At 48.1% G+C, this 27730-nt stretch overlaps 1 protein-coding gene across 2 annotated transcripts; it reads left to right on the top strand.

Moving 5' to 3' along the window:
- The first annotated feature begins 1 nt into the window (after position 1).
- Positions 2-27730, top strand: LOC149330926 (uncharacterized). Of its 2 annotated transcripts, XM_089561637.1 has the most exons (10): positions 2-171; positions 2578-2659; positions 6037-6165; positions 10440-10500; positions 11520-11582; positions 14710-14755; positions 18034-18124; positions 18253-18325; positions 21939-22102; positions 24700-27730. In XM_089561637.1, the coding sequence occupies exons 1-10, from the start codon at positions 26-28 to the stop codon at positions 26938-26940; spliced, it is 3096 nt and encodes a 1031-aa protein (XP_089417763.1). In that variant the 5' UTR covers positions 2-25; the 3' UTR covers positions 26941-27730. The 2 variants fall into 2 exon arrangements, with proteins under 2 accessions (XP_089417763.1, XP_089417764.1); XM_089561638.1 differs by lacking the exon at positions 11520-11582.

Genomic DNA, 27730 nt, shown 5'->3' with positions numbered 1-27730 from the left:
TGAATCCGTGGTCGATGCAGGGTCAATGGCGGCGGGAGAAAGATGGTATTTTACCAAAGAAGAATTGGCCTGCACACCGAGCCGAAAATGTGGTTTGGACGCGGACAAGGAGCTCTCGTACCGACAGCAAGCCGCCAATTTGATCCAGGATATGGGACAACGCCTGCAAGTGTATCCTTGGGTCCGGTGAGGGTGTTGTGCGTAGCTTACATGGTTAGGCTTAGGCCTTGTGCCGCCGTTTGAATCGCATCGTGTCGCTTATTTCGGGCCGGAATCGTCGTTTTTTCGACGAAATCGGGTGCCCCGATCCTCCCGCTACCCCGCTGGCGCGGGCAGCGACCAGTGGGTGCCGTTTGCAGGCGAATCTGCGTGTTGTTGCACCTCTTCTCGAAGCTCCCAAGGTCCTTCGTGTGTCGCGACGCAGATAACGCCGCCGTGTTTCCCCGACGTGTTCGCCGCTTTTCGCGGCCTCCGAGCCTTTCCATCGACGCAGCGGCGTTCACGGAATGTGCGCTTGGCAGTGTTGTGCAATGTGTGCCGTACCCGAGCCGAGTAGCGCTTCTCGGCACGGCTTCAGGTCGACCGGACTACTACGCAGCTCGACCAAGCACGTGAGCCATTGCACTGGGGGTCATTTTCTTGTTTTTGTGGCGGCGTGTCTGCATGAGCCGCTCCCGCAGTCTCGCCGTGACCGCATGAAAGAAACAAGGAAAAGGAAAAAAGATGCGCTTGTAACGAGTGGGGATTACCCACGTGGTGAGCGACGTGTTAGTAAACTTGCAGGTCGCACGGGGCTGCCTGCGTTTGTGAAGGTAACTCTCGCTAGCGATCGGTGCGGGTAGAATTTGCCTTGGCCTTTATTGCGTCGTCTGTTTTTTTAGTCGCTTGACGCCATAACGAATCGCGCGCAGTGGAATGCTTCGCATGCGTCGGATTTTTCGAGCGACGCTCGGTGATGTGTGCCGAACTTGCCTGCTTTTCCCAGTGCCGGCCCTAACGGTGGTTTGGGCGGTCCATTCATTCCGGTTGCTGCTTCAGTTCGGGTCTGCCCGCTTGTATGTTGTTGCAACGGCGCGGTTCCAGCCGAAATGAACGGGTACTGCGTTGAGATTACTGTCTTTCGTGCCCTACTTTCGTTTTTTTTTTTTTTTTCAACCTTGGTAAGGTTGCTAACAGTTGCGCGCCGAACGTTCCCGAAGTGAGCTTACGAGAATAGCTTCGGCAGCTTCGGTATTCGAACAGCCCTGTGTTTAAGGCTCAGAAAGGCTGTATTTTCTCGGCTGCCGCGTTGCATATCACGATATGTGCCGCGTCACCCTATTGGTGATGCGACATGAGCTGCACGTTCTGGCTTCGGCAGTGCGTCGGATAGCACAAGCAGCTGTTGGTGATTGTTATGCAAAAAATATCTGATGTGCATAGTTAATAACGAATATCAAATTTTTCGCCGTGTCTATTAACCGCTGTGAACCGATGAGCTCGCCAAAGGCGTTAGACATCTGTACAGGCAGCTCGCTTTATTGTGAAGGTGCTTGCAAGAAGGTTGCAGTGTTTCCAGTCTTGAGGCAATGTAGGTGAGGGTGAATGAAAGACGCTGACACCGTTTTTGTGCAACAGACCAGCCTGAAAACGATGCCAGCATGGTGTTAAGCATCAGTTTATGTAGTTTACACTGATGTGACTAGAAGGATGTGAATTGCATTGTATTTAATCACTGTCTCTGACACCATTATTGGTAAAAACCATGTATTTAACTGCCTTTCTATCACTGCTGTGGCCATGTCTGTAACTAGGCCTGCACACTGTGTCTTGCCCTCGTAGAACTTGGAAGTTGATGGTTGAAGCACCCAGGGCGTTAATGCTGTCAACTTGTTGCTTTATGCATTTGTTTACGTGTCTAAAAGAACTACAGCCAATGACAGCTAAATGTATTCACCTTAAAAGCTGGAAAGGTGCAGTACGGAGTGAGAAACGAAAGAACCACAACTGTTTTCTCCATTGCCTACCACTGCGGTGGCTCAGTGGGTACGGCGCTCGGCCACTGACCCGAACGACGCGGGTTCGATCCCGGCCGCGGCGGTCGAATTTTGGTGGAGGCGAAATTCTAGAGGCCCGTGTGCTGTGCGATGTCGGGGCACATTAAAGAACCCCAGGTGGTTGAAATTTCCGGAGCCCTTCTCTAACGGCGTCCTTCATAGCCTGAGTCGCTTTGGGACGTTAAACTGCAACAAACCAAACCAATCTTTTTTATGGGTCATAATTCTACCACAGGCTCGGGTTTTCATTTTAAAAGTACAGGAACAGGAGACACAATGCTTGTGGTCTGTGATCATTTATTTAACTGTAGTGTTCTATGCGTTACTATGACCACCTACTCCCCAATGCAATGAATGACTATCCTTGGAGTGCCTTGGTGCAGTTTATTGGGCAGTGGAGTAGCACGATCTTACTGGAGTGTTCTACTAAAGGCTTCTTTATGTTGTATGTAAAGCATGTGTAGCATTATTTTTTGAGGGAACTGTGTTGTCTGGTTTGGTCGTGCCTTGTTTGTTGCCTCCTTGACTGCCGCCCCCCCAGCACGCAGCTCTGCATCAACACTGCCATTGTCTACATGCATCGATTCTACTTCTATCACTCGTTCACCAAGTTTCACAGAAATGTGAGTTATTCTTCTTTCCATTTCTGGCAGTTTGTGATGGTGCTGTGTACTGCTTGTTAATTAGCTCTGTGTTTCTGTGAGAACGACGTATGTGTGTTCTTCGTACACTTCCGGTAGCATTAGTCGTAAATGCGATGATTGAAAATGTTGCAATGGGCAGTTTTTGCGTGCTGTTTTTGTGCGTGTGCTTTTGTGTTGCTGCGCCTTCTGTCCATGGTTGCTTTCAGTTCTGTGGGGCAGCATTTCGTGTATAAGTACTCTCCAGGTGTTGGGCGTGATTATTCCTGTGTAGTGGGAATTTGTTCTTTTGCTTCAGATGAAGGCGTAAAGTAAGTCGTAGCCCTTTTGAAAGCTGTCGAAAGGTTATAAATTCATGTTATTTATCTTTTAATTTTCTTTTTTTTTACATAACGGCTGTGGATGCTGAGTTGACGTGGAACATTATTGGTATCTAAACCAAATCAGAAATGTTGCTACGGGTTTTATAGATGTTACACATCTATAAACTGCGTTGGCATGCTTTCTCTTGTCGAGTAGAACCACTTGCATTGTGCAAAGAAAGCAAGTCACGCGTTTGCCACATGTGCCCTTTGAGCGATTGTCTGTTAAATGTCACGCATTTTTTAGATTTAGCCTCCGCAAACATGTTTGGTACTCTTTGCAACCACTGAAGTTGAGCTTCCACACCTTCGACCTGCCTTGCTGGAAATAATGAGCAATAACTCGTGCTGAAAAGGTCACATATGAGAAATTTTGATTTTATTCGTGTCTAAATTTAACAGTGAATCCAGAGAAGGTGAAATTTTTCGGATTTGTGAAAAAATCGTGAAGCAGTCGGGTGTGTGAACTACGAAGTGACACACGTCGCATTTCTGACAGCGTTCACAGCTTTTACTGTGCTTTGTACTCTAAACATTTGCGTGATGTTTTCTGCTACGCCGTCGTTTGGTTGTATTTGGCAATCAAATTGGTGCCATTGACAAGCTTCTAGACTCATTTTGTATGTAGTTACAGCTGATTTCCTCTCTTCTTGTATCAGGGCAACCTAGCTTCGTGAATGATCTTCTAGCCCATAGAATCCCATAGAATACATAACGGATGTAAACAACCATATACAGAGAATTCAATTTTTATGTGCGGGAATTTAAAAAATTCCTGTGAGCAAACTTCGCTCACGGGGTAGCATATCATAGTCTACGTTATTTGAGGTGTAATTAAACGTCGTTACTTGCCTGCATTTCCTTAAATTAAGAAGAAACTGCTGTCAACTGCGAGTAAAGCTGTCGCAGACGAGAGCTATACGCGAGCCGAGCAGCTGGTTTGACAGGGCGCGCCATCTGCCGGAAGGCGAGATTCGACGAGCAGACGAGCCGAGACGTCGTTTGCCTCGCCTTCCGGAAGATGGCGCGCCCTGTCAAACTAGCTGCTCTGCCCGCGTTGGCCCGTATAGCTCTCGTCTGCGACAGCTTTACTCGCAGTTGACAGCAGTTTCTTCTTAATTTCAGGAAATGCAGGCAAGTACCGACGTTTAATTACATCTCAAATAACGTAGACCATAATATGCTACCCCGTGAGCGAAGTTTGCTCTCGATTAGGCCAGTAGTTTGCTCACAGGAATTTTTTAAATTCCTGCACATAAAAATTGAATTCTTTGTATATTGCATTGATTAATACACTTACAATATCCAAGCCCAGACTCAAACTATGTCCGAAGTGCCAGGCTCTTGAGTCCTAGTAATAATCCTCGCCTTGTGGATCAAATCACACTCTCTGCATTCACTGTCATCTAAAAAGTCTAGGGTATTCAAAGTCCCTTCACTGCCAAAAAGCAGCACATGAGTTTCAATGCCCCTGAAATGTCAGTGTTCCCATGATGCCATGGACATGTTGGAAAGAAGCGGCGAGAAAAGAATTTTTTTTCCTGCGATATATTTTCGAAACTGATAAGCAACTGGTTATGAAAACTGCTATCTAGAAATTAGCAGCCAGGAATCTAGCGCCATTGTTGATGTGTATTTCAAGCGAACACATAGTTGTCACCGACGTCATAGTGGCCACCATCTCTGGGTCTGGAAAGCACAGCGAAAGCTTCGGCAGGCTTTGTTGACCTGCCCATTGCCGACCGGTTCCCACATACACTGTGGAGGCTAGCTACAGTACCCAGAGAGAGCGCTCATGACGTCATGTGAACACTGTCTGTATTTTAAAGCGAGGATGGCAAATCATATTTGGAAGTCAGTGGGTTACGGGGGCCCTAGGTGAGGTCAGAGCAGGGATGCATGTCACACGTTTCTTTCTGTATATAGCATTGAAAAACTAGGTTTGTCATCCTAGGCAAAGCACAAATGATGCATAGCTGTGCTGTTATGTTTTCCTAGCGTTGACAGAGCCTTCGTTTGGTTCTATCTTCACGTCCTTTTTAAATGTTCTCGTGGTGCTTGTTTACAGTCGGCCATCTCTTTGTAATGGGCAACAGTTTTAAATCATGCCAACTGTCTTGACATACTTTTTTGGTAGAAGGGATTTAGAAGGCAAGGATCACTTCTTCCGAGAGCACTAACATGGTTGCACTGTGGCCCCTGTGCTAAGCGGCATGCCAGCTTGTAAGCATGTAACTCACTTTACTGGTGGTAGTAGTGTGGGCTAGTTGTTTGTGAAATGTAGTGAGAAGTAACACTTGTTTGCTGGGCATGTTTCTGGGTGATAAACTTTCGGGACGCGAGACGAGCACAAGGGGAAACATGGGACAAGGTGCTACTGACCGGAGGCAAGCGTCTTGTCCAGTGTTTCTTACTTGTGTTTGTGTCACGTCATGCAGGCTTTTTTTTTTTTTTTTTTTAAGAAACAATCGTGTTTACGCAGCTTTAGGGGGGTGCAAGGCAAGAGAGACATGTCCCCCTCTCACGTCTCGTTCTTTCCTCTTGGTGTACCCCTTGCTGTGATTTCTGACACTAGGAGTGTGTGATGGTGAAGGTGTTCGCTACAGCAGGCCTAGTTGCAAGGAGCACCACGGGAAGGGGCACGGGTGTGCATGGCAGTTGCCAGAATGAACGCGGGAGAGCTTTAGGTGCGGAACAGCGTGGGGAGGGATGGATGTGCCGGAAGGGCTAGGCAGCGTGGGAAGCCATGTGCATTGGAGTTGTATTGTGTCACCACCGAAGCGTGACACTGGTGAGTTCTACTCACTCTTCGTGGAGAGCTGTGTTGATAGTTCAGTCTGACGCCATCAGGTCAGTGTTAAGCCGCTGTTAGCAAGCGACGGTTTCTTTGATCCTCTGCGGTCACGCCAGCAGTGCCGTATTCTCACCTTGCGTTGTTTTCTTCTTCTTTCTTTTTTTCTTTGCGCGCGCGCGATGCCCGTTGCTGCGCGTGTGCAGTCCATAGCAGCGTGCGCACTGTTCCTGGCCGCCAAAGTGGAAGAGCAGCCGCGCAAGCTGGAGCATGTCATCAAGGTGGCCCACATGTGTCTGCACAGGGACGCCCCCCCTCTCAACCCCTCCAGCGAGGTGGGTGTTGTCCCTCTTTTGCTGTGTCTTGGCAGTGTGACACGATGGGATCCGGGGGGCCTCTTTTGTCCTGACCAGAGGGGCCTAGGGATGACGTCCTTAAAGGGGCCCAGAAACACAATCTTCGTTAACTGTTTTGCCTGTTGATTGTATACAGTGAGTTATAATGGTGCTATTAGCGTCGGTGATACCGCATACATTCCGTTTTTTAATATTTTAATGTCCTCCCAAAAACAACTTCATGGCTCTGATGGTGTCCCCACACAGTGGCGGGTTTCAGCAGCGGATATGCAGTGGTGGAACTGCTGCGCCAATTGCGCCAAACTGCGCCAAATGGGAAATCCTGCTACATGCTGCTACAAAATCGGTTTTTTGCCTACTTTTGCGCCACGCCTGCGCCGAAATATCTCTGAATAACTCCAATAACTGTGCCGAGAACGAAACCGAAACTCATTGCCGTGAAACCAAAACTGATGTCTGCCGGCAACACTTCCGGCAACGCATCTGCCGGCAGCCACATCGCCATCGCTGCTTTGCAACCGAAGGTGAACAAGGGACCACTGTTTGCGCACTGCCTGTGTGGATGGACACTTCACATCTTCGATGTCTTTGTCAAAGCTGAAAGGTAACAAAGCTTATATCGGGCAGAAAATCCAGCTGCCATTCCTATGACACAAGGATTAATCAGAGCGGTGAAAGGATCGCGGAAGCGTCAGCTGCAACGGTTGGAGGCGGATGCAGCAGAAGAGACCCGTGCAAAACAAGCGAAACAAGACTGTGATGTACAGGACAAAGGCACCCAGAAAAGAGGTCAGAATGAAGAGAAGGTACAAGAAGAGATCAGACTGGCCAGGAATATGATCACCAATGCTGAGCTGCTTTTCACAAAAGGTGTCAAGTATAAAAATTTTGCAGACGTTGAGAGTGGACAAGCCCTTCTGAAGAATGGACAGGAAAAGCTCGCAGCGGCACTGTCTAAGCTGGAGTCATCAAGAAAAGAGAAGAAATAGTACCTGAAAGTTTGTTTTAAGAACGGTATTGTTTATAGTTCTGTTGAGCATCTCGTTATGTCGCTCTTCTGAATAACAACGGCTGTGTTTTTAGGAGAACGTCCTGTTTTGCTTATTTTCGGCTCTTTTTAAGGAAGCATGCACTTTAAACTGCATTTGGGATTGAAGCTTGCTCTTGCATGGCTGTGGTTGCTAAAAACGTCTGAGCAAATGCCTGTTCCAGAAATACAACAAAGCTTCTTTATTTAAAATAACTATTTTTTGGCATGAAATTTTGGTACGAAGCTTTTTTTTTGTGTGTGCGCTACAAAAGCTCGAATTCTGCTACAAAATGCCATTTTTTCTGCTACAAAACTTAAAATTGCTGCTACAAACTTCGATTTCTTCTGCTACAAAAGCTGCTACAAGAAGCCAGTTGCCAGTTCCACCACTGGATATGACATCACCTGGCGCGAGCTTGATGATTGTACAAACAGTAAATATACTGCAAATTGTGTTAACAAACAGAGAAACATTTTGTCACCTGTCTGCGTTTTATATTAGACCAACAAAAACAACTTGTTCGTCTTTGATAAAAGCCCTGCAAAGCAAGTAAAATAAAAATGCACCACCAGGGGCTCTGGCATGGAAACGACGCTCCCAGTCTCAGCAAGAACGAGTTACAGAGAGCAGGCAACCGTGTAGCGAAAACTTCCGCGACGTGCTCTGGCAGGCTGTTTTGATTGGTTGCGCCAGGTGCCGTCATTGGGAGAGCGAAATAGGAGTGGGAAGCCCCGCCAAAATCGAGTTGAGGGCAGCGTTTTGTTTGCTTGTATTTTGAAATTTCTTCACTGAATAACTCCCGTTCCTGTGCATCGATTCCTGTAATTCTTTTTAAGTCAGCATCTGTGTGACGTGCGACGTTAAGAACCCGCCTGAAGTATAGCCGGTATTCCCCCAGGCAGTGTTTCACAGCCCCTTTAAAGACCGATCCACACGATGGTCCTTTCACCCGCTGCCCGCGCACTACGTGCAAATGCGTCACCACATTGAGAGGCACGCTGTCGGCCTGCGAACTGGTCAAGCTAAGAAGCTCAGGTGCCTCTCCCCTCGCGGGAATTAGCGACGGCCCGCGAAGATGCGTGCACTAGCTCTGGCAACTGGGCTAGCAAGAAGGCCCAGGCCATTGAGGAATTGGATCCAAGAAAAACTTCACCGAACTGCAGGGGAAGTCCTGTGAAGTGGTTGCAGCGGACAAACTGCAGGGGAAGTCCTGTGAAGTGGTTGCAGCGGACAAAGGGCCGCACCCACTTCACAGGACTTCCCTGCAGCTCGGTGAAGTTTTTCTTGGATCCAATTCCTCAATGGCCTGGGCCTTCTTGCTAGCCCAGTTGCCAGAGCTAGTGCACGCATCTTCGCGGGCCGTCGCTAATTCCCGCGAGGGGAGAGGCACCTGAGCTTCTTTGCTTGACCAGTTCGCCGGCCGACAAGCGCGCCTCTCAATGTGGTGACACATGGGCACGTAGTGCGCATGGGCTGGCGAATGGGCCATCGTGTGAATCGGCCTTAATTAGCTTCAAGTCTGGCCTCGGAGGAACACTGGGGACTGCTCCATCCAGCTTTGTTCTTAGCAAAATTCAGTTGCTTGGCTTTTCGTGGCTCTGCTGGTGTGCAGTCAGCTGCAAAAGACGTGTATTGCTGAGAAATTTTTAGTTGGAAGGTGGAATCTTTTTCTCCCTCTACTCGGATCGCACTTGTGAGGGGGCAGTGGTGTCGGAAGAATTAAGGACTCTGGTATCGAAGTGAATAGTGGCGCCATATCTTGAATTTGTCAGCAACAACAAAAAAATTGATGTCATCGCAGCTCGCTTCTGAAAACACCCTGTGGTGGCAATACATGTATTTCGTGTTTTTTTTTTTTACCCTGTTTTATTTACGATAGCTCTGCCTTCACTGAAAGCTGTTTTTGTCATTAGAACACTGTAATCAGTTTATATAAATCATCTTTAGTTTGCTCCTCATGTCCTTTTAAATAGTTTCTGTATTTAAAAATACAGAAACTATTGAAATGAAGCCAGCCAGTTCACCGTCCAGCTAGAGTGCTGTACTGTGTTTTGTACATCAGGTGCAAAGCTTTTAAACTAGCACTCTTGTTTATGCTGCCTACATCCGCGATCAAAAAATTGTGCATTCCGTATTAGGAGATAAGAAGAGAACTGTTGAAGCCCCTGTTATGGTGCTGATGTCTGAAGCTACACCCACAGTGAAGTGTAGTCTTGTTTGTGCAACTGTGGAATAAGCAATAAAATTCTGATTGAAAGAGTTAAAAAGAAAGGCAGGAAAGTACATGTCGCATTTTATTTTTCGAGTGCTTGATGGAGCGTTGATGTGCAATGACTTCTGTAACATGCATTGGGCATGGCCATTTGTATTAAAACATGAAAATTAGAGTTGTATTAAATTTTTGGCCAAGCATTCTAGTGCGATTCATAACTGATATTTAACAGTTTTGAAGAAAAGTGTGTCCGCCCACTGCAGTGGCTCAGTGGTCACGGTGCTCGGCTGCTGAACCAAAAGACGCGGGTTCGATCCCGGCCGCGGCGGCCGAATTTTGATGGAGGCGAAATTCTAGAGGCCCATGTGCTGTGCGGTGTCGGTGCACGTTAAAGAACCCCAGGTGGCCGAAATTATCCGGAGCCCTTCACTACGGTGTCCCTCATAGCCTGAGTCGCTTCGGGACGTTAAACCCCAATAAACCTGAAAGTGTGTCCCTTATGACGGGAAATTATGGCTTGTCTGACAGTGTCTTCTCTGCATACTTAGGGACAAATGAAATCATTTTTGCATTGGAGCATCCACTGTCACCTTCTTGTGAAGTCGTTTTGCATCTAATGCCATTGGTTTTTGTTTATCCTCTCGGGCTGCATTATTGGTATCAAATTATCGCCACTCCTTACTCCCAACTTTATCACATTGCAGCGTTTTGTCCAGTGGCGTCGTAATTGTGCAGTCCATGGAGGCAGCACTTACAACGGCGTGTAAATACTTGCGATGGGTAGGTAGCGTGTTGTCTGTGGTTTGGTTTCTTGCTATCGCTGCTGATGAAGTTGCTGAGAGCTATTTGTCCTGTGAAACTAGTTCCGAAACGAGTGTTCGAATGTGTTTTATGTCTTACTTGAAGGACTTTTTCTGGTTGCGCGGTTATACCATTCATGTAGCTTGCACAGGTCAGGCTGCAGTGATAAGCCATTCGTTACAGTTTGCTTTTGTACTTCCATCTTTCAGGCTTATCAGGAGCAGGCACTGGAGCTGGTCCTGAATGAGAACATGATGCTGCAGACATTAGGTGAGGCTTTGGCCAATGAGTGTGTGTGTGTGCTGGTTGTTAAAGCTGTCAGCTTGCTTATATTGCCGGAGCACCTTTGCATAAACGTAACATCGCACAGATAAAAAGTGTGATGAATAACGGCTCCTGAAGCTGTCTCGGCAGCCTCTGTCTCCTCCTTGTGCCCATGTTTTTGCCAGGTTGCTTGCCATAAAAATAGGGGTGTGCGAATATTCGAAATTTTCGAATATAATTCGAATATTACATTTTTAGTATTCGAATTCGATTCGAAATCCAAGTATTCGCGTTCTTTCGAATATTCGACCCGACGCGAATATTCGTATCTAGCCGAATATTCATTGTGAGCACCGGCGTTCATTTCGGTCCGCAAGCCCTATCGATAGAGATATAACAACATGGCGGCGCCAAGAACTATGCGCATGGATGAAGGAAAATTTTTCCTTCCTGCAAGGGCCATGCCGTAGCTGACTGCGCCGGTGAGCTTATTTCTGGCTATACCTGCGAAGCTGGTATAGTCACAGCTGTGCACGAAGTACCTCGCAATACGTGCCAGTTCAGTGCCAAGTGAGAGGGCATTTTCTGTGGCTGGAGGAGTCGTTTCAGCTAGAAGGGAACTACTACTGCCTGACCATGTGGAGCAGCGGGTTTTCCTTCACGACAACCTTTTATGTTCATCCCAGCAACGCGCGTTCATGCTGATGGCAAGCTAGCCTTAATCAATGCTGTGTACCAGCCATCTTCTCTGATATTTACACTCTTCTAAGAATAATGTTCGAGACTGATACTTTCTGTGCAGCCACACACACCTTTTGTGTTCATTTAATCATCGATAGTTGAACTGTGATGTTCTTGGGTGCTCTGCGTCTGTCAATGCGTCTGTCCTTGATTATTCGATGTTCGATTCGATATTCGGAGCCAAGTATTCGTATTCGAAGAATTTGATATTCGCACACCCCTACATAAAAACCCTCGCATGCTGTTGTGTGGGCTAACCTGTTGTTGGGGTGACGTTGTTCCAGGATTTGACATTGGGATTGAACACCCTCACACCCACGTTGTGAACTTCTGCCAGCTAGTCAGGGGTGAGTACCGACACAGGTTCGACCTGGCCAGCCGGTTATGACTGGCAATAGGTTTCTCTGACTGCAACAAAGAGGCCAGTTTTGTTTTGTGCACGGGAAAACTCTTAAAGAAGGTGCACTCGCGGGAACTCGATCTACACGTTCCGAGCATTCTTAGAGACTTATTGCCCTGTGTGGCCGATTTCCCTAATTAAATCGAATTAACGTCCGGCTCCCGCCTTTATTTTTTTAATTCTCCCTGTACGGTGGATGGAGTCGACCAACGCATGGAGTGCCTTTCAGCCAGCTCCATGGAGGCTTTGCTTTCACTTTATTTAGTTTTTTAGGTTTCCGTGAATAAATAGTTTCATTCGCAGATAATATAGCCACAAAATAAGCCCTCAGAATTAAAAATACGCGCGGGCTATTTGCTTCTACGGATTACTACGTATTATTCCGCCGATGGCAGAGCGGCAAGCCGCCACGGGACTGGGTGAAAGGAACTCCACGCGTTGGTCGGCTCCGCCCACCGTACGGGGAGAATTAAAAAAAAAAGGTGGGAGCCGGATGTTGTAAGGAAAATCGGCCACACAGGGCAATAAATTGAAGTTTCTAAGAATGCTCAGAACGTGTAGATTGAGTTCCCGCAGCAAAAAGACGAGTTAAGATTCCTCTTCACTGCACCTTTAAGTGCTAATGTCATTAGTCAATTTGTGAGTGTTGCTCGGTTACTACAGTGGTTGTTATGCTCTGGTTTCAGCTTTGTTTATTTTTTTTTTTGGTGCAGGGTTTTGAAGAACACATGCTGTTTGCATGCCAAAATATGCGTAAGCCGACGGGCATACATTATGCCAGCTTACATCAAACCTCTGAAATATAGTAATGAAATGTGAAATATGCATTTGTGAGAGTAATGAAGACTAGCTAGGAATTGAGTGCAGTATTTTTCTTATTAAGGGTATTTTCATGCAATAGCATTTAGTTTGTTGTCTCGCACAAAATTCCTAGCTTCACTGTCACGAAATTCCACGATTGGTTGAGAGAGGAAGCCAGGTGACCTTATGATGTCATCACAGCCTGACCTGATGGGCCCCTCTGATTGTTTGAGAGAGGTCACAAGACCATGTGACGTCATCACAACTTGACCGCCGGTTTGTGAGCAACTTGCCCATCTTGGCGAGTGGCAGTTAAATTAATGATTGGTCAAGAGACCTCCAAAATTTGAAATTGACTTGGATAGAGACATTTGCATACAAATAACTGAACTAACTGCATGCATACTGTGAACATTAAAGAATTTGTCATGACCTTGAACAACGTGTATGTTTAGTGCTCCATCCCAGCCATATCTCGGATCTGCTGTGGCAGCAGCAGTTGAGTGGCTGGGGATGGTAGCTAAGTTGTGGCGCAAACATCTTCAGAACATCTTCAGAACATTGGGCATTTATTGTTGACACCATTGGAGGCAACCTAAATGCTGTTGCATTTTCTCCTTTAAGAATGTAGTTAAGAAGGCCCCGAACTTTTTTCTTTTCTCTCCATACTTGGCTCAGAAACTTTACTGGCAGTTGCTATGCTTATATTGCATACAGAGCTTTGAAAAGTGGCATTGCTTTCACGCAGGCAGCACCTTCAAGTATACTCCATTTTTTTACACATTTACGTTTTATTTTAAAAATCCTGCGTGACAGTGTTTTTGCTCCTTGCAAAGGCATTTTGTGAGCTGTTGCTTCCAGAATGTTTTCAGGAGCCAATTTAAAAGCAATAGTTTTTCACAGGGATTCATAAGGTCGGCATGTCCTCACGATCCCTATTTAATTGTGGTCGCGAATTTCTGAGGCTGTGCCTAGTTTTGTTGCTGTTGTCTCAACTCAGATTCTTTGAAAAGTAAAAACTTGCTCGGCAAACTGGACGTTATGGGGTGCGGTGTTCACAAATTATTTAGATCTTCGAACGTTTCCATTGCACTGCTGTGGACTTCATTCTAAGCAGCAGATGTGAAAAGTAAAAACGAGGTAAAGCATTGTGGAGGCAAGTTGATGAACCAGAGACGTAGCTTAGAGTATGAAGGTCGGATCTTTATGTTTTACAAATGGAGTGTTATCTTCCCACTGTGATTGGAACAGTTTGGTTACACTGCTCTCTGTACGGATTCAGTAATTGGGGGTCTGTGTCATTCTTCACAATAATTGCCGAATTCCCTTTTGGTGCCTTCTATGGGTAGCACCTGGGACAGCAGTTACTATGACACTTAGCTAGAGCAGGTTGTCTTCTTGAGTGAGTTAGCATGTGGCGTTTTGAGAGAGCTGAAAATTGCCAGCAGTTGACGGGCATTAATGGACAGGAAATATTGACCCTCCTATTTCTGTTTGTTGGCATATTCTCTTCCCTTTGTCCCCTGTAGAATGCAGAACTCGGAGGTGCGATGATCCTGAACGTTGCGTTTGCACGTCATGCGGGTTAGGTTTTTCCCACGCAGTGGTAATCGGCAGTTTTAGTTGTGGGTCACCTACAGTGAACGAGAGCAATAAGCGAAGAGTTTCCACTGGTAAGGGTGTGAGTTTTTGCCCAGGTAGCATCTCATTGAAGGAAAGGTGTGTCATTCGGGAAGTTCTGGTATGAAATCCTATAATATTTGGCTCTCCATTTCTCTGGCTCTGGCATTTGTTGTAAGTGGCACTATGCAAGTTTCAAGTAACACATAGCATTTCAATGCGGCTGGTTTGTGGACGTACACATTTTTGTTCAGTTGGCATCCCAAATTTTGAAACCTGTTCTAAAATGGGTTTTGGGGCTCATGGCACATACAAATTTCATTTTATATAACGCTGTAACATTTGTAAAACACTACTTGAATTCCACGGGGTAGTGTTGGCGCCACATGAACTCATACTTTATGGTGTGCTAACCACCCAAGTACGGTGCCACTTAACGAAAAACCTTGCCGTGTGAATGTCAAAGCCAGTGAATGGGCTTGGGGTAGTGGTTGTGTGAAGACTGTAGCCCCTGATCTCGTTAGGAGTTGCGTTTTCACACAAGTTGTTAGAGCGGACAGCTTCCATGTGAAGTGTATGATGGTGTATGTGAGTATGTGCGCATTCTCATCTCTCTTTCGTCTCTTCTTTTTCCTCTCTACGGCCGTCTACAGCCAGCAAAGACTTGGCCCAGACCTCATATTTCATGGCTACGAACAGGTACACAGCCGGTCATGTCTGTCATGCTGTGTGTTCGGCATGCCTTGTCTGTCATGTCTGGCATGTCCAATTGTGCTTGTTGTGGCCTTGTTCAACTCGCAAAAAGGGTGTTTTGCCGCACACATCAGAACTTTTGACGAGGCTTTGAAACGACAGCAGTTCATGTGCTGATTGTATTCCTGTTTCTGGTTGGCTGCACAAGCATACCCAGTCAAAAAAAACCATTGGAACCAATTGGATTTCCAGTGGGTTCCAATTGGACAAGTTCAGTTTCCAATTGGTTGCAATTGGAATGGTGTTCCAATTGGATGGTCCAAATGGACTATCCAATTGAACCATTTGGGTTTCCAATTGGTGAGCCCAATTGGTCTTACCCATTGCATCCAATTGGTCCGCCCAACTGCACCTAATTTATCCAATGAATGTTTGCATGTTTGACGAAAAAGGTAGAACTAATATGGTACTATACAATAAGAGCTATCAGCAGCTTAGCCTAATAAATTGTACTCATCACGTACACCATCACTGGAGCTGAAATTAAATTAAATATCGGCGCTCAGTGGGCAAGCGCCACCGGCCCCAGCATGAGAGCCTAATAAACTGGGTATATAAGTTGGAGCAGAAGTGTGCTCTCTGGATGTACATATTGAGCTAATGTATGCTACTAGTGCCTGAATGTGCAGTGTTGCTTGTGTGTGATGCATGTGTGTCTGTTGGCTTTGATTTCCATAAAAGCATGTTAATTTCAATTCCGTAGAAAAATGTTCATTGGCACTAGGCAGAGTGTCTCCCTGCAGTCCTCATAAATCAGTTTTCCTTTTGCACAATACAATTTTTTAAGTTGTAGAAATATTCATCCAAGATCCTAGAGCATATTATTCAAACCTTTCTCAATGAACGTAACATATTTTGTGAATATTTTGTGGGTCAATTAACTGCCTGGCCTAATGGGTCCAATTGGCTAGTCCAATTGGATCCAACTGGAATGTCCAATTGGTTCCAGTGGTTTTTTTTGACTGGGTAGCACTATGAAGAACAAACATTTGCATACTTTCAACTGTTTACCCTGTTTATATGCTTGCGATAATATTGTGTTCAAGACTTGGAAGTTTGAGGTATTGTAGTGAGGGTGTAATTGAGCGAAAGCAAAAAAAAAAAGACGAAAAAAGTTCTTTGTACGTTCAGTTTGCCAAAACTTGCAAGAGGTGTCTGTACTAAAGCTATGACCAGCCGAGTAGTTGAAAAGGTCTTCTTCATTGAATTTTTTTGCCTTATTTTCATTTCGCATATCTGTGAACACTATCTCAAGGCCTTGTATAGCTGTGTAAGCAGTGTGCAAATGTTTAATCTGTTTTTTTGCATTGTGTGTTACAAATAAGCATGAAGAGGAACTATTCAATTTTTTTTTTTTGTAGTAAAAATTGATTTTATGATTCTCTCTGGATATGTTCTTGTTTGTCTGGCAGCAAAAGGATTCATTGCTATGAATCCGATCCCGGCCGCGGCGGCTGGAATTTCTTTGGAGGAGAAATTCTAGAGGCCCGTGTACTGTGCGATGTCAGTGCACGTTAAAGAACCCCAGGTGGTCGAAATTTCCGGAGCCCTCCACTACGACGTCTCTCATAGCCTTAGTCGCTTTGGGATATTAAACCCTCATAAACCAACTAACCAACCTTTCATGGATTCATGGATTCATTGCTATGAAAAGAAATTTTCCTGTCACTCAGTTCAGAAATGTGGCGCTTTGAAAAAACTTCTTTGAAAAAAAAAAGTTTTTACATGCGAAATCGGCCAGTGATGGCGACATCTTCATTTCGTTTTTTGTCGTTTTATGAATTACAGAAACTGTTTTAAAAAAAAAGTAGTGCTTTTGGCGTTTAGGGTGCGGTATTCTAATTGATACAGGCAGATACAGGTCGGCATAGGCCAGTGTCAATTTGCACTCTGTGCTGTGCACCCTGTTAATGTTATAACCGCTGTCAAACCCCTGATGGAATGAGCAGAGTTGGCTTGCGAACGTGTCTAGATGCTTTATTTATTTCAATGCTCACAATGCCATTAAGAAATTGCAGAGAGTAGAAATTGTGTGATGTCAAATAGTTTTGGTTATGGTCGTTTTGAAGGTGTAGGATCAGAAATGCTGGCATTGTGTGTGTGTGTGGGGGGGGGGGGGGGGGGGGGGGGGGGGTAGTGGTGGATGGTGTTTTCAGTGGGGACACAGTCTTTGATATAAGGGTGTTTAGTTTGAGTTGGTACGACAGCTGAGTACATGAACCATGTGGCCTTGATCGATACAGGAAGAAGGCATGCAAGCAGGTGCGAAAAGAAGTCGAGGATTTTGTGTAATAAGTTTCATGGAAATGGCAGAGACGTGATATATGAACAAATTAATGTGGAAAAAAAAAAATTAAATACTAATAGATATGAAACATTAAACAAATTTCGGTTCGAGACAACCTCATTTTGTTATAAATTGAAAGTTGGTGGCTTCAGCTTTCTCAGTCCCAACCGAGAACTGTAATTGAGTACACCTGTTCTTGTTCCATAGCAAAGAAGATATGGCATTTTTTTTTTTCACATTTGGTAACAAAGGCAATTAGAGTAAAAACACATTCAAGACTATGCATAGTGTCATTCCTGAAAGATTATTTTGTGGTCAGATAGAAAGCTGAAAGAAAGTTTTCTATTTCCACATTGTTTTTTTGTCAATTTGGAGTGAAAATTTGGCTTCAAGACTTCATTAGCATGCTTTTTAGTTTCATTAATTGCATATCTATGCTGACATTTTTGTACATTGCTCTTATTCCTTAATAATGACAAGCATCTCAATTTCTGTGCGTGTATTGCTGTGCATGTTTTATTTTTCCACAGTATAGTGCATAAGCTGGTGATATCTAAGTCAACTCCATTGTGATCTATAGATTATGACATGTATGGTATTGATACAAGAGAACTGCATGTTAGTTTTTTCGATGATGCGCAGTGATGATGATGCGATGATGCGCAGAAGCCTTGATTGTGAACATATGGTTTACCTAGAAACGGGCACTGCGCATGGCATGCTGAAACATTCAGAGTTCAGATGCTCAAAAACTGTGGCATGACTCTCAGCATGGCAGGGAGAACTACCGGCATCTTTGCGCCGGTAGAAGTTATGCCCGTTCACATTGAGCGTGATCTTACTGTCGCTGTATCCCTGTGTTGGGGAGCGACTTGTGTGTTTCGCGGAACGAGTTGCAGGTGTTTATACTGCTTGTTTCCCCTCCTGCCCTGCCCAGCCTGCACCTGACCATGATGTGCCTGCAGTACAAGCCGCGGGTGGTGGCCTGCCTGTGCATCCACTTGGCGTGCAAGTGGTCCAACTGGGAAGTGAGTGCTGTCGCTTCCCAGTTGCAGATGATGATCATGATGCTTGTGAAGGGTTGGCGCCCGCCCATAACCTCCGGCCGCTGGTTTCATTCTTTGCTGGAGCTATGTGGTGGACCCTCCCTTTGCAGATACCGAAGTCGAGCGAGAACAAGGACTGGTTCTGGTACGTCGAGCAGAGCTGCACTGCCGAGCTGCTTGAAGGTGGGTGCTGCTGCTGCTGCGTGGCCCCTTAGTTTACTCGCCATTGACTGCGTTGCTGTGGAGCTGAGGCAGACATGCACTGACTTGTGGTTCACCTGATAGGGCACTTTGCACCACATAACTTGTGCCACGCAGACAGGCCAGTGGGCTGTGTACACAGCTGCATCAAGTAGAGGAAGGTGCAGCCACTAATGTTCCTGGAATATATGTAAAAAAAAAAAAGTTTAAAGGTGTTGCACCGTGCTACATGTGCGGTGAAGAGAGTTTCGGGGAGCAACATCGCACATCTAGCACAGCGTAACCCACCTTTTTTTTGCTGCGTGGACGCCTACGCCAACATCACAGTCAAGGGTTGGTGCCAATAACAGCTGTCGCTGTAAAACCAGACTGAGCTTTGCCGACACTTTCTCTAAAGCAGCTTTTGGCCTAGATTGGTTGTGGCGCCAGTGTTTAAAGCCATGTCATGAGTACACGTTCTCCTTGCATGCACTTGGGGAAGGTTCCATGGTTAAGCACTCTGAAAAATGCCAGTTTTGAATCGGTTGTGTGTTGCTCATGGAGTTGAACTCTATCTTCGCATGGTGCCTCAAATGGCCATTAACATCTGTACATAGTTGTCTTATCTGTGAGTGGTCTCCGTTGCAAATCATTGCCATACCTGGGAATGCCAGCGCTTGCAATGCTGATTACAATGAAACAGTTTGATACAGTAAATGGCGGAGTTGTGCACTGAAGCCTTAGCTTTGGAAGCTCGTTAATTTGGATGCAGGCGAATGCACACTGGTTCTTTCGGATGAGCTTTAGACGGGCTTCCAATGTGGCGTCATGTTGCGATATGATTGCCTGAGCGAGTGATTTTACAAATATCCCTCCTCCAACTTAACATAGCATTGTATACCAGATAGAGTTGGGTACACATGATAGAGTGGGCCTATCTGTTAGGGGTGTAGGGTAACAGCAAGGGTGCCAGTGCTCATGTGCAGTATGCTAATAGGGTCTTTGGGTTAGATGGCCATGCTAACCCAGAACCGGTGGAATAGCATGGCTCCCTAATGCCAGATAGGGTCAGGCAGCGTTGCAGGATCTGGCAAAGCAAGAGCTGTTCGCTTCACTGCCACTTCGTTGTTGCCACTTCACTGTGCCTCGCGTTCACGACAAATGAAGGGTGCACGAATCTCGCTTCTGAATGCACTGGCATTAGAATCCCCATGTCGGGGAAAAACTGTCTGGTGTTTGGTGTTCTCTGAAGCCTCTAAGGTGGCCAAGTGGAGTGGGGGGTGGGTGGCTTCCACGGGAAGAAACTGGAGGGTGGCAGCCGTGGACGAGGAGAGGCGTGCACCTAGAGGGTTGTTGTCATGGGAACAACACGGCGGGTGGCTGTAGTGCAGGGGTTCTCAAACATTTTTGCCCCGAGGAACCCGAAAAGCCTTAAACTTATGCCAAGGAGCCCCCCCCCCTCACAATTTGTCATCACAGACGTCACAACTGGTCGATGTTGCTTGTGAATAGACCATATGGGCTTTTTTCTTGCTGTTTCATTCGCTTTTGTAAGTACTGTTTACTTTCGTAATTTGCTCACTTTTTTTTTCTCTTTAATTTAGAACATCCAAAAAGGGGGCGCGCAGATTACGCTATAATTGATCATTTTCTGAGCACATCATAACACAGCAATATGTACTGTAAATTGCTGCCTATACATAGCCGGTAGTGCATTTATGCAGAGCATCAGATGATTTCGGACACTGATTTAGCGAGTATTTTTCATTAATTCGGCACATTATGGCAGCATTATTCATTCAGTCATCGAGCAGATGGAGCTGCACATTACAGGTCAGGGGATGAAGCATGTCTTCTGACAGGCGCTTTGTTTTGCCTCGTTTAGCACACGACAGGTTCACTGTGCACGAAACTGTGGAGAGTTGTGAAATCATGCAAAGCAGCAGGTGCCTTCTCTTGGTGCAGAAATGGAAGATTTGAGGAGACAAAAAAACCTTGAAGCAGCTTCTGCTGAGTTATATGCTTAAGCGTGCTCTTATGCTGAGAAAGCATTTGCTATTAATGACCTGACATGGGTGATTAAAGGGCAACTCCGGCGATTTTTCTGATAGAGCAACTTCTACAGGCCACCCTGTTCTGTGGCGTTACTGGCGGGGCGGCGTGTCAAGCTGGTTGGGCGCGCGCTGGCAGTGCAGGGGACAACTGAAAATTGGTTTTGAGGAAAGTAAATGACGCAGTAATGGACACCCGAACCGCGACGTAAGGGAGGAGTGAAAGAAGAAAGGAAGAAAGAGGTCCGTAGTGGAGCTCTCCGGAATTATTTCGACCACCTGTGCAATTTCGCGCCATCCCAACATGCCTGATGTGATGTGTACGCCAGAGTGATGGGTCACGGCAACTTCTGTTGTTCTGTGGGGTGCACAAATTCTTGATATGTGACAACGGGCGTGATCTAGTGTAGGTCTCCTAGCGATAAGAACCTTCGTGACAAGTTGGTGAGAGCTGTCTGCCGTGTAAACTGGTCTCCGAGGAAGCATTCCCACTTGTGCTCTGAACATTTCGCGCCAGATTGCTATGAAGACAGCGTGTACTTCAAGGAGAGCTTTGGACTCGCTAAGGCTTCGTTCAGCTGGTGCTTGAAGGCATATTCTGTGCCAACATAATTCTAGTACAACCGTCTATCGCAGCGGCCAGCTGAACGAAGCGCGGCCGTCAAGAAGTGATATGTTGGATTGTAGAACTGTAGCTGGTGTGAATTCACTTCCAAAAGCTCGCCGTCGAGACAAAGCTTCGCAAAGAGAGGACTGTTGGTGGTACATGCCCCTGTAAGGACGTTGTGCACCGCGGCAACGTTCCGGCTGCAGATTCTTTCATCAGGCTGGCTCGGCCGGCACTGGCCACACGAACACACGATCACATTAACTTTTGTTCTGACGACTGTGTCACAAATGCATGCACGAGAAATGACTCAAGTAATTACTTCTCCGAGTTCAGACCGTCTCCATGCTGCAGGTGACGTGACCTGTGGTGTGACTTGGCTGGCTCGCGCGGCGGTGGATCATACCTGAAAGGCGACTCGTCCAGTCCAAAATCGTCGAATGAGTCGTCTTTTAAAGACTCGCTGGTCTCGGAAAAGCTGTCCTCCGCGCTTTCAGTCATGTTGACAGCGCGGCTCAGGGTAGTTGTGATATCTTCGGGGACTTCACAGCGCGGCGAACCCGCTTGTGACGTCACAGTCAATACCGCACGAAGGCACCTCCCCAGTTTCGGTTTTGCAGTTTAGGCTTCGAGTTTTGCGTTTTTTGCTGTTTAAAAATTATCTTACGGTTTCTTTTGAAAACCTTGTATCGTACACATTACAGGAGGTTCTTAGGAACACAAAACAGCCATTAACTTAAAATGGCTGAAAAATCGCCGGAGTTGCCCTTTAAATCCGCCAGTCCAAGGAAGGCTGGTAAAGATAAGGCACGCGACGTCGGCATTAGTACTGAGCTGTGGTTTGTTCGGGGTGAAGTGGCTTAGTATGCTTGAATAGCTAGTGTATGACTAAGCTGGCTGGTAATGTGCCCTAACCTGTGGCCGTCCCCTTCTCCCCTGTCCCTCGTTGACCAATCAGAGCTGACCTCGGAGTTCCTGGCCATCCTGGACAAATGCCCGAGCCGACTCAAGCGCAAGATCATGAGCGTAGGTGCCGGGAGCAGTGGATCATCGGCCACTTCGGTGCCAACGCCTGTCGCTGCAACACCATCGACCAGCGGCAGCTCATCGTCTTCTCGCAAGGTGCAGTGATGTGATTGCTGCGCCAGTTGTGCCACACGGTGCCAAACGGCAAAGCCTGCGCCAAAACTCCGTATTTACTTATGAACAAAATTCTCTGGCACCATGTTTGGCAGCACTAGTGGAAAATGCAATTTTTTCAGAATCCTTCAATCAGTCTTCAGTACATACATGCACGCGGGCATCATCCTGGCCGGGCATGTTGTCACCCTGCGTAATGAAAACAGAAGCGAAATAGGCCTGCAGCACTCGGGGATTGAATATGGTCATCCTAGGATATGGTCATCCTACATGCAACTTCAGTCTTGCATCGTAGCTTGTTTGCCTCACAGGCAGCGTCATGTTGAGTAAGAAGAATATACAACACGCGCGGATCGATACGGGTGTGACGCTGAACTCTATGAACTTTTGAGGAAATGGTGGGACTGGATGTGGCAGTGGAAGCGTTCAGTCCGGTTGTGATGAGATTATGGTGCAGTCCGCATTCCACTACCGTGAATTGCATCCGCAGTGAGCTATCGGTGTATTGCGCAGATGGCCCTGAGAAGTGCACACCTTTCACTGCATAGGCGTAGTTGAACCCCCGCAGAAGCGCGTCTGAGTAGCGGATCGCGCAGAACTGAAACTGTAATAACTATATCCTTTTTCTTTTTTGTTATAGGAACAGCAAAAGATGGTGTATAGTGGTGCATCATTTTTTCCCGTATATGAGTCGTACCGTCGATAAAAAAAGTGCAGCTTATGCACGGGAAAATATGATATATATTTGCACCAAACGCTCGCATTTCTGTGCCAACAGTGCTTTTGGCTGTTCCAAAAGCTACCCCAAAGTGACGTCCAATCGTATCACGGAAGGTGTGTGCTTCTTAGCCGGCATGCTTGTATAGAAGTGGGCAGGGGCCACTTCGAAGTGCTAGGCACTGGACCATCTTGGCTTGTTGACTAACTGCAGAGAGAGAGAGAGAGAGAAAACTTTTATTTATAAAGAGGAAGGTTGCTCGAGCAACTTGGCTGGCACCCCTAGTCCAAGGCGCCACTGGCTTTAGCTGACTGACGGACTTGCTGAACCAACTTAAGTTGCTGATCCAGGGTCTCGCTGGTCAGGGCCACCTCCCACTGCTCATATGTCGGGTTGGATACAGTTAAGTGTTTTGGTTTCGTTGTGCATTCCCACGATATGTGGTAGAGCGTAGGGCAAGCTCCACACCAAGGGCATGTATTCTGATATTGAGTGGGGCTAATCTTGTGTAGGATGAACAAGTGAGGGAAAGTGTTGGTCTGAATTTTCCTCCAGTCTATGGCTGCGGAGGAGTCTAGTTTTATGTGAGGGGGTGGGTATTTTCTGTGCTCCAGCCGAATATGTTCCAATCTGTCACCATAGGTGCTAGGCATGGGCGTGGGGTAGGGATGAGGATCCGCCCGGTGGGTTAAATCTCGGGCTAGATCGTTGGCTACCTCATTTCCAGCTAGTCCTTCGTGACCAGGTGTCCATGTTAGTCTGTGTGTTTGGCTGAGATTGCCAAGTATAGCTGTGTTGCTCTTGAGGGAAGCCTGCCAGGTTGGGCATTACGTGGAGGACTCATACTTGGTGACAGAAGAATGGCGTGGACTGAATGGCAGATATGTACTCGCTGATGGGTGGAAACTGGAAGGCTAACAGAAATGCTTGGATTTAAGTTCAGGCCAGTGCAGCAAGCATTGGGAAGGGAAATGTTAGCGGCAAATTAAGAGGCAGGAAGAGAGCAGAATGGTAGCCTGGAAACAAATGTGAGTTGGGGGTATGCCAGTTGAAATCGAGGAGAGGAAATGGGCAAGGCATGTAGTGCACCAATGGTTCCCTAGGTTATTGGAATGGATTCCAAGGGAAGGCAAGCGTAGCAGCGGACGACAGAGAATCAGGTGGGCAGGTGAGATAAGGAAGTTTGCAGAAAAGCTGGTGCAGGGTAAACTTCATTGCACATCATTGGGAGAGGAGTTCTTTGTTGACCCTGAGCGGTTGTGGGTGAGGTGATGGGGGTGTCGATACATGGCAACAAGCTGGAGAGAAGCCGAGAAGCACTGTGTTGTGTGCTGTGTGTCCCAGTTTCTCTGCTGGCTACTCTGACCTCTGACTTGTATCAGCTGTGCTTGCAAATTTGCTGGCTTCTCATTTTGCTTCTCTCCAGTGTCCACCAGCTGCATCTAGCTCCTCTTTGTAGCAGGGTGTCTTACCTGCAAAGTTTTCAGAAAGCAGAAAGGAATGAGCTGCAGCATCACCCAGCGTGCTGTATGCTTGTGCAAAGAAAACGCCGGAATTGAGTGGACCCTATCTTGGAATTTGCCACGGCTAAAAAAAGTTTTTGTGTTGTAGTAAATGACAGCCTTATATGGCCTGCAGTCCTGTGGTTTCTTGACCATTCTGTTCCATACTCTGGTTTCCTGGGAGAAGCTTGGCAGCAGCTGGAAAGTATGCAGGAGTACAGGGAACTTGAACGCTTGCTTGTCTTCTCGATTGTTGTAGATTAACTATCTGTTGCCATTGAGAGTTAACTTGATACAAAGCCTGTTGCTGTTAGTGCCGGTTGTTTGCACTCGTACGAAGCTGTGCTTGTCTTTCACAGGAGGGCCACTCGCAGCAGAAGAGGGACGAACGGACCGTAGCTTCTGCCGGCCACGAACCCTCCGGTACTGGTGACGGCCCCAGCAATGAGAGGTCACAGCCCTCCGCTCACGGCAGCCGGAAGCCGCTGCCGCCACACTCGGATCCCTCCCTGCACCGCAATGCCAAGGTGCCGCCGTCCCACCATGGGTCGTCGTCGTCATCGGCGGTGCATCGGTCACCAGGCGTGGCTCAGCTGCCGCCCAGCAACCAGGGTGCCGAGCACCTGCTCTCGCCTGGCAAGCGGAAGATCCAGGAAGGAGGCAGCAGCCACAGCTCTCAGTCGCTCTCGCTGGATGCGTACCGGGACAAGCGCTACCGGCAAAAGATTCAGCAGAAGCCTGCCCCCCACCCATCTGAGCGGCCAGAGTCGTTTCACGGAGCCACGGCCCATCCACCTCCGCCAGCTTCGTCATCCCATGGCAGGCACCACCAGCATCGCCCCGAGCCGACTCCCGATGTTGGCGCGGTGACATCTGCACCACATCCACCACCACCGGCTCCCTCGGCGGTGGCAGACCCTGTTGCTGAGAGTGCCAAGCCGGAGCCGGCCCCGGTCAAGCAGGAGCATGTCTCCGGCGACATGGGTGGATTCAACTTCACCTTTGGAGCTCCGTTTGGCGGCGACGGTGGCGACTCCTCCATCGACAGCTTTTTCAGCCTGGATGGCCAGGACATGATGATGCCCGCTATTTCGCCACTGCAGTTTGATGCCGATGACCGGAGCAACTCGCAAGACGTGCTGCCGATGACGATTGTGCAGCACCACTCGGCGCCTCCGCCACCTCCTCCGGCCGCTCATGCGGAGGAGAGCAACGGGCCTGTCGTGAAGGCTGCTCCTCCTCAGCCGGCCCCTCCTGTGGTGGCACCGGTTGCCAAGGCGGAGCCACGCACTCCCCCACTGCCGCCGGCACCAAAGGCACGGCCTGTGACGCCCCCACCGCCGCCTGCTCCCAAGCCCCAGCGGCCGGCGACTCCACCCCTTCCTCAGAAGCCTCCGCGCACCTCCTCTCCGCTTCCAGTGACACCTCAGAGTGCACAACCACCTCCACTGCCAAAAACACCGCCTCTACCGGTCCCTCAACCGCCTCCTGTTGTGACTAAGCCAGAGGTGATCGCACCGACGGTGAAGGAGAAGGAGAGGTCCGAGCGAAAGGAGCGCAGAGAGCGGCACAAACACAAGCACAGCTCCTCAGAACGCTCGAAAAACAAGCACTCATCTCCGGGCAAACATGGTGGAGGAGAGAGGTCCTCTGAAGGCAAAAGCCACGGCTCCGACAGACTCGCCGAGGCCCACCATGCTGCTGCGAATGCCGTGGATGCACCACCAGCCTCGCTCAACCCACCAGACGCTGTGCCCGCACCTGAAGTCTCTGACAAGAAGGTGGAACGCAACGGCATAAGCAAGCATGACCGAAAGTCCTCTAGCTCCAAGTCGGAGAGTTCACGGAAGGAAAAGTCCGAGAGGCGGGAAAAAGAGCGACGGGAGGCATCAAGGGAGGAGAACGGCAGCAGCAGGTTACAGCCGAGCAGCGGTGGCGGCCTTAAGATCACCATCACCAAGGAGAAGCTGCAACAGTCGGGCAGCGGTCTGACGGGCAGTCCGCCACGAGAGGCCCTCAAGATCAAAATCCCCAAGCTCAAGATTGTTCCGCCCACACCTACCCCGCCGCCTCCTCCTCCTCCAACCACGGAGCCATCAGAGTCCGGCAAGGGTCCGCAGACACCACCGCCCCCGCCTCCAAGCACGGGGCTCAAGCTCAAAATCAGCAAGGAACGGCTGAACAGTGGCCGCAAGAGGGACCGGCGGTCCGAGGACGGCGAACACCGTGGTCGCTCGCCGAAGACAAGAAAAGTGGCTGCCGCTCCGCCGCTTCCACCGCCTCCGCCAGGACCGGCTTACGCGGCGCCCTCTGTGGCGGTCCCGAGCAGTAGTGCTAACCACACCGCGCCCCCGGGTGTGATGATGCCCCAGTTTCCAGCCTACGTCCAGACACCGCAGTTCGCGGCGCCTCCACCGGCGATTTACTTCGGAGCACATTACAACTTCGCGCCCCCTCCGCCACCTCCGCACATGGCGGCGGGAGCGTACCACCAGGTGCCCCAGTACTTCGGCATGCCGCCTCCTCCGCCACCAGTGGATCCACCACTGCCAAAGGAGCCGCCTCTCCCTCCCCCGCCTCCACCACCTCCGTCGGAGTGAGGCAATGACTTTCTAGGCTAGGATTTTATATGGTGCATGTGTACATGCCGCTAGAGACTCGCTGCGAAGACAACTTTGGTTTCCGGACACGTGGCAGTGCCACCTACGGAGATCCTTCCCCCTAACTTATTCAGGAACTCTGAGAGGACCGTGGGACTCTGCTGCAGTCCTGCTCCAGGATCAAGTGAATTCAGCCACCCTTTGGGTTGCACTGTGTGGTGAAGAGCGTTGGAGACTTATGACCCGCCTTCCGTGTGCTGCAGTGCTGGCGTCCTCGCAAAAATACTGACTCTTGCCAAGCTGGTGCTGTTATGCGCTGGAGGCGTGCGACGGAAATCGTGGTTGCTAACGTGGCCCCAATGCGCCCAGCGTTTCTGGCCACTGTGCCGATTGTGTGTAGTCTGGGGTCTGTGTTGTTCCCATTCGCCTAGTGCTGACTTAAAATGCCTTTGTTGGGCACAGGGGGTTCTCTTTCGCTGCATTGCGAGCGGACGGGTGTACATAGTAGGAGAGTAGGACCACACAGTAGGGGAGTGAGTCCAGGCCACATTGTATGGCCTGGATGTGGAATGCATGATGTTGACGTTGCATGTATGTAGGAGGGTGATCTTGCGAGAGCAGTGAAGAGCACATCATGTCTCTCAGGTTAGGCACTGTCCATGCTTTTTCCTTTAAGGAGCAAAGCAAGAATTGCAAAACACTTGCGCAAAAAAACACATTGCCGAAAGTTGCTCAGTGTGAAACTTGTATATAGTAAGGCCTGTATATAAAAGTTAAATCATGCAGTGTT

This window comes from Amblyomma mixtum, chromosome 9 (assembly GCF_055824585.1).
Source record: "Amblyomma mixtum isolate Tamu chromosome 9, ASM5582458v1, whole genome shotgun sequence".
Classification (NCBI taxonomy): Eukaryota; Metazoa; Arthropoda; class Arachnida; order Ixodida; family Ixodidae; genus Amblyomma; species Amblyomma mixtum.
Note: the sequence above shows the minus strand (reverse complement) of the source record. Positions and strands in the feature narration are given on the sequence as shown.

Excerpts from the sequence above, each read along its gene's own strand:
- LOC149330926 (XM_089561637.1), top strand. The coding sequence starts at position 26 with ATGGCGGCGGGAGAAAGATGGTATTTTACCAAAGAAGAATTGGCCTGC. Across the intron at positions 18,326-21,938 it reads CACTGCCGAGCTGCTTGAAG|AGCTGACCTCGGAGTTCCTG; the intron begins GTGGGTGCTGCT and ends TTGACCAATCAG. Across the intron at positions 22,103-24,699 it reads GCTCATCGTCTTCTCGCAAG|GAGGGCCACTCGCAGCAGAA; the intron begins GTGCAGTGATGT and ends TGTCTTTCACAG.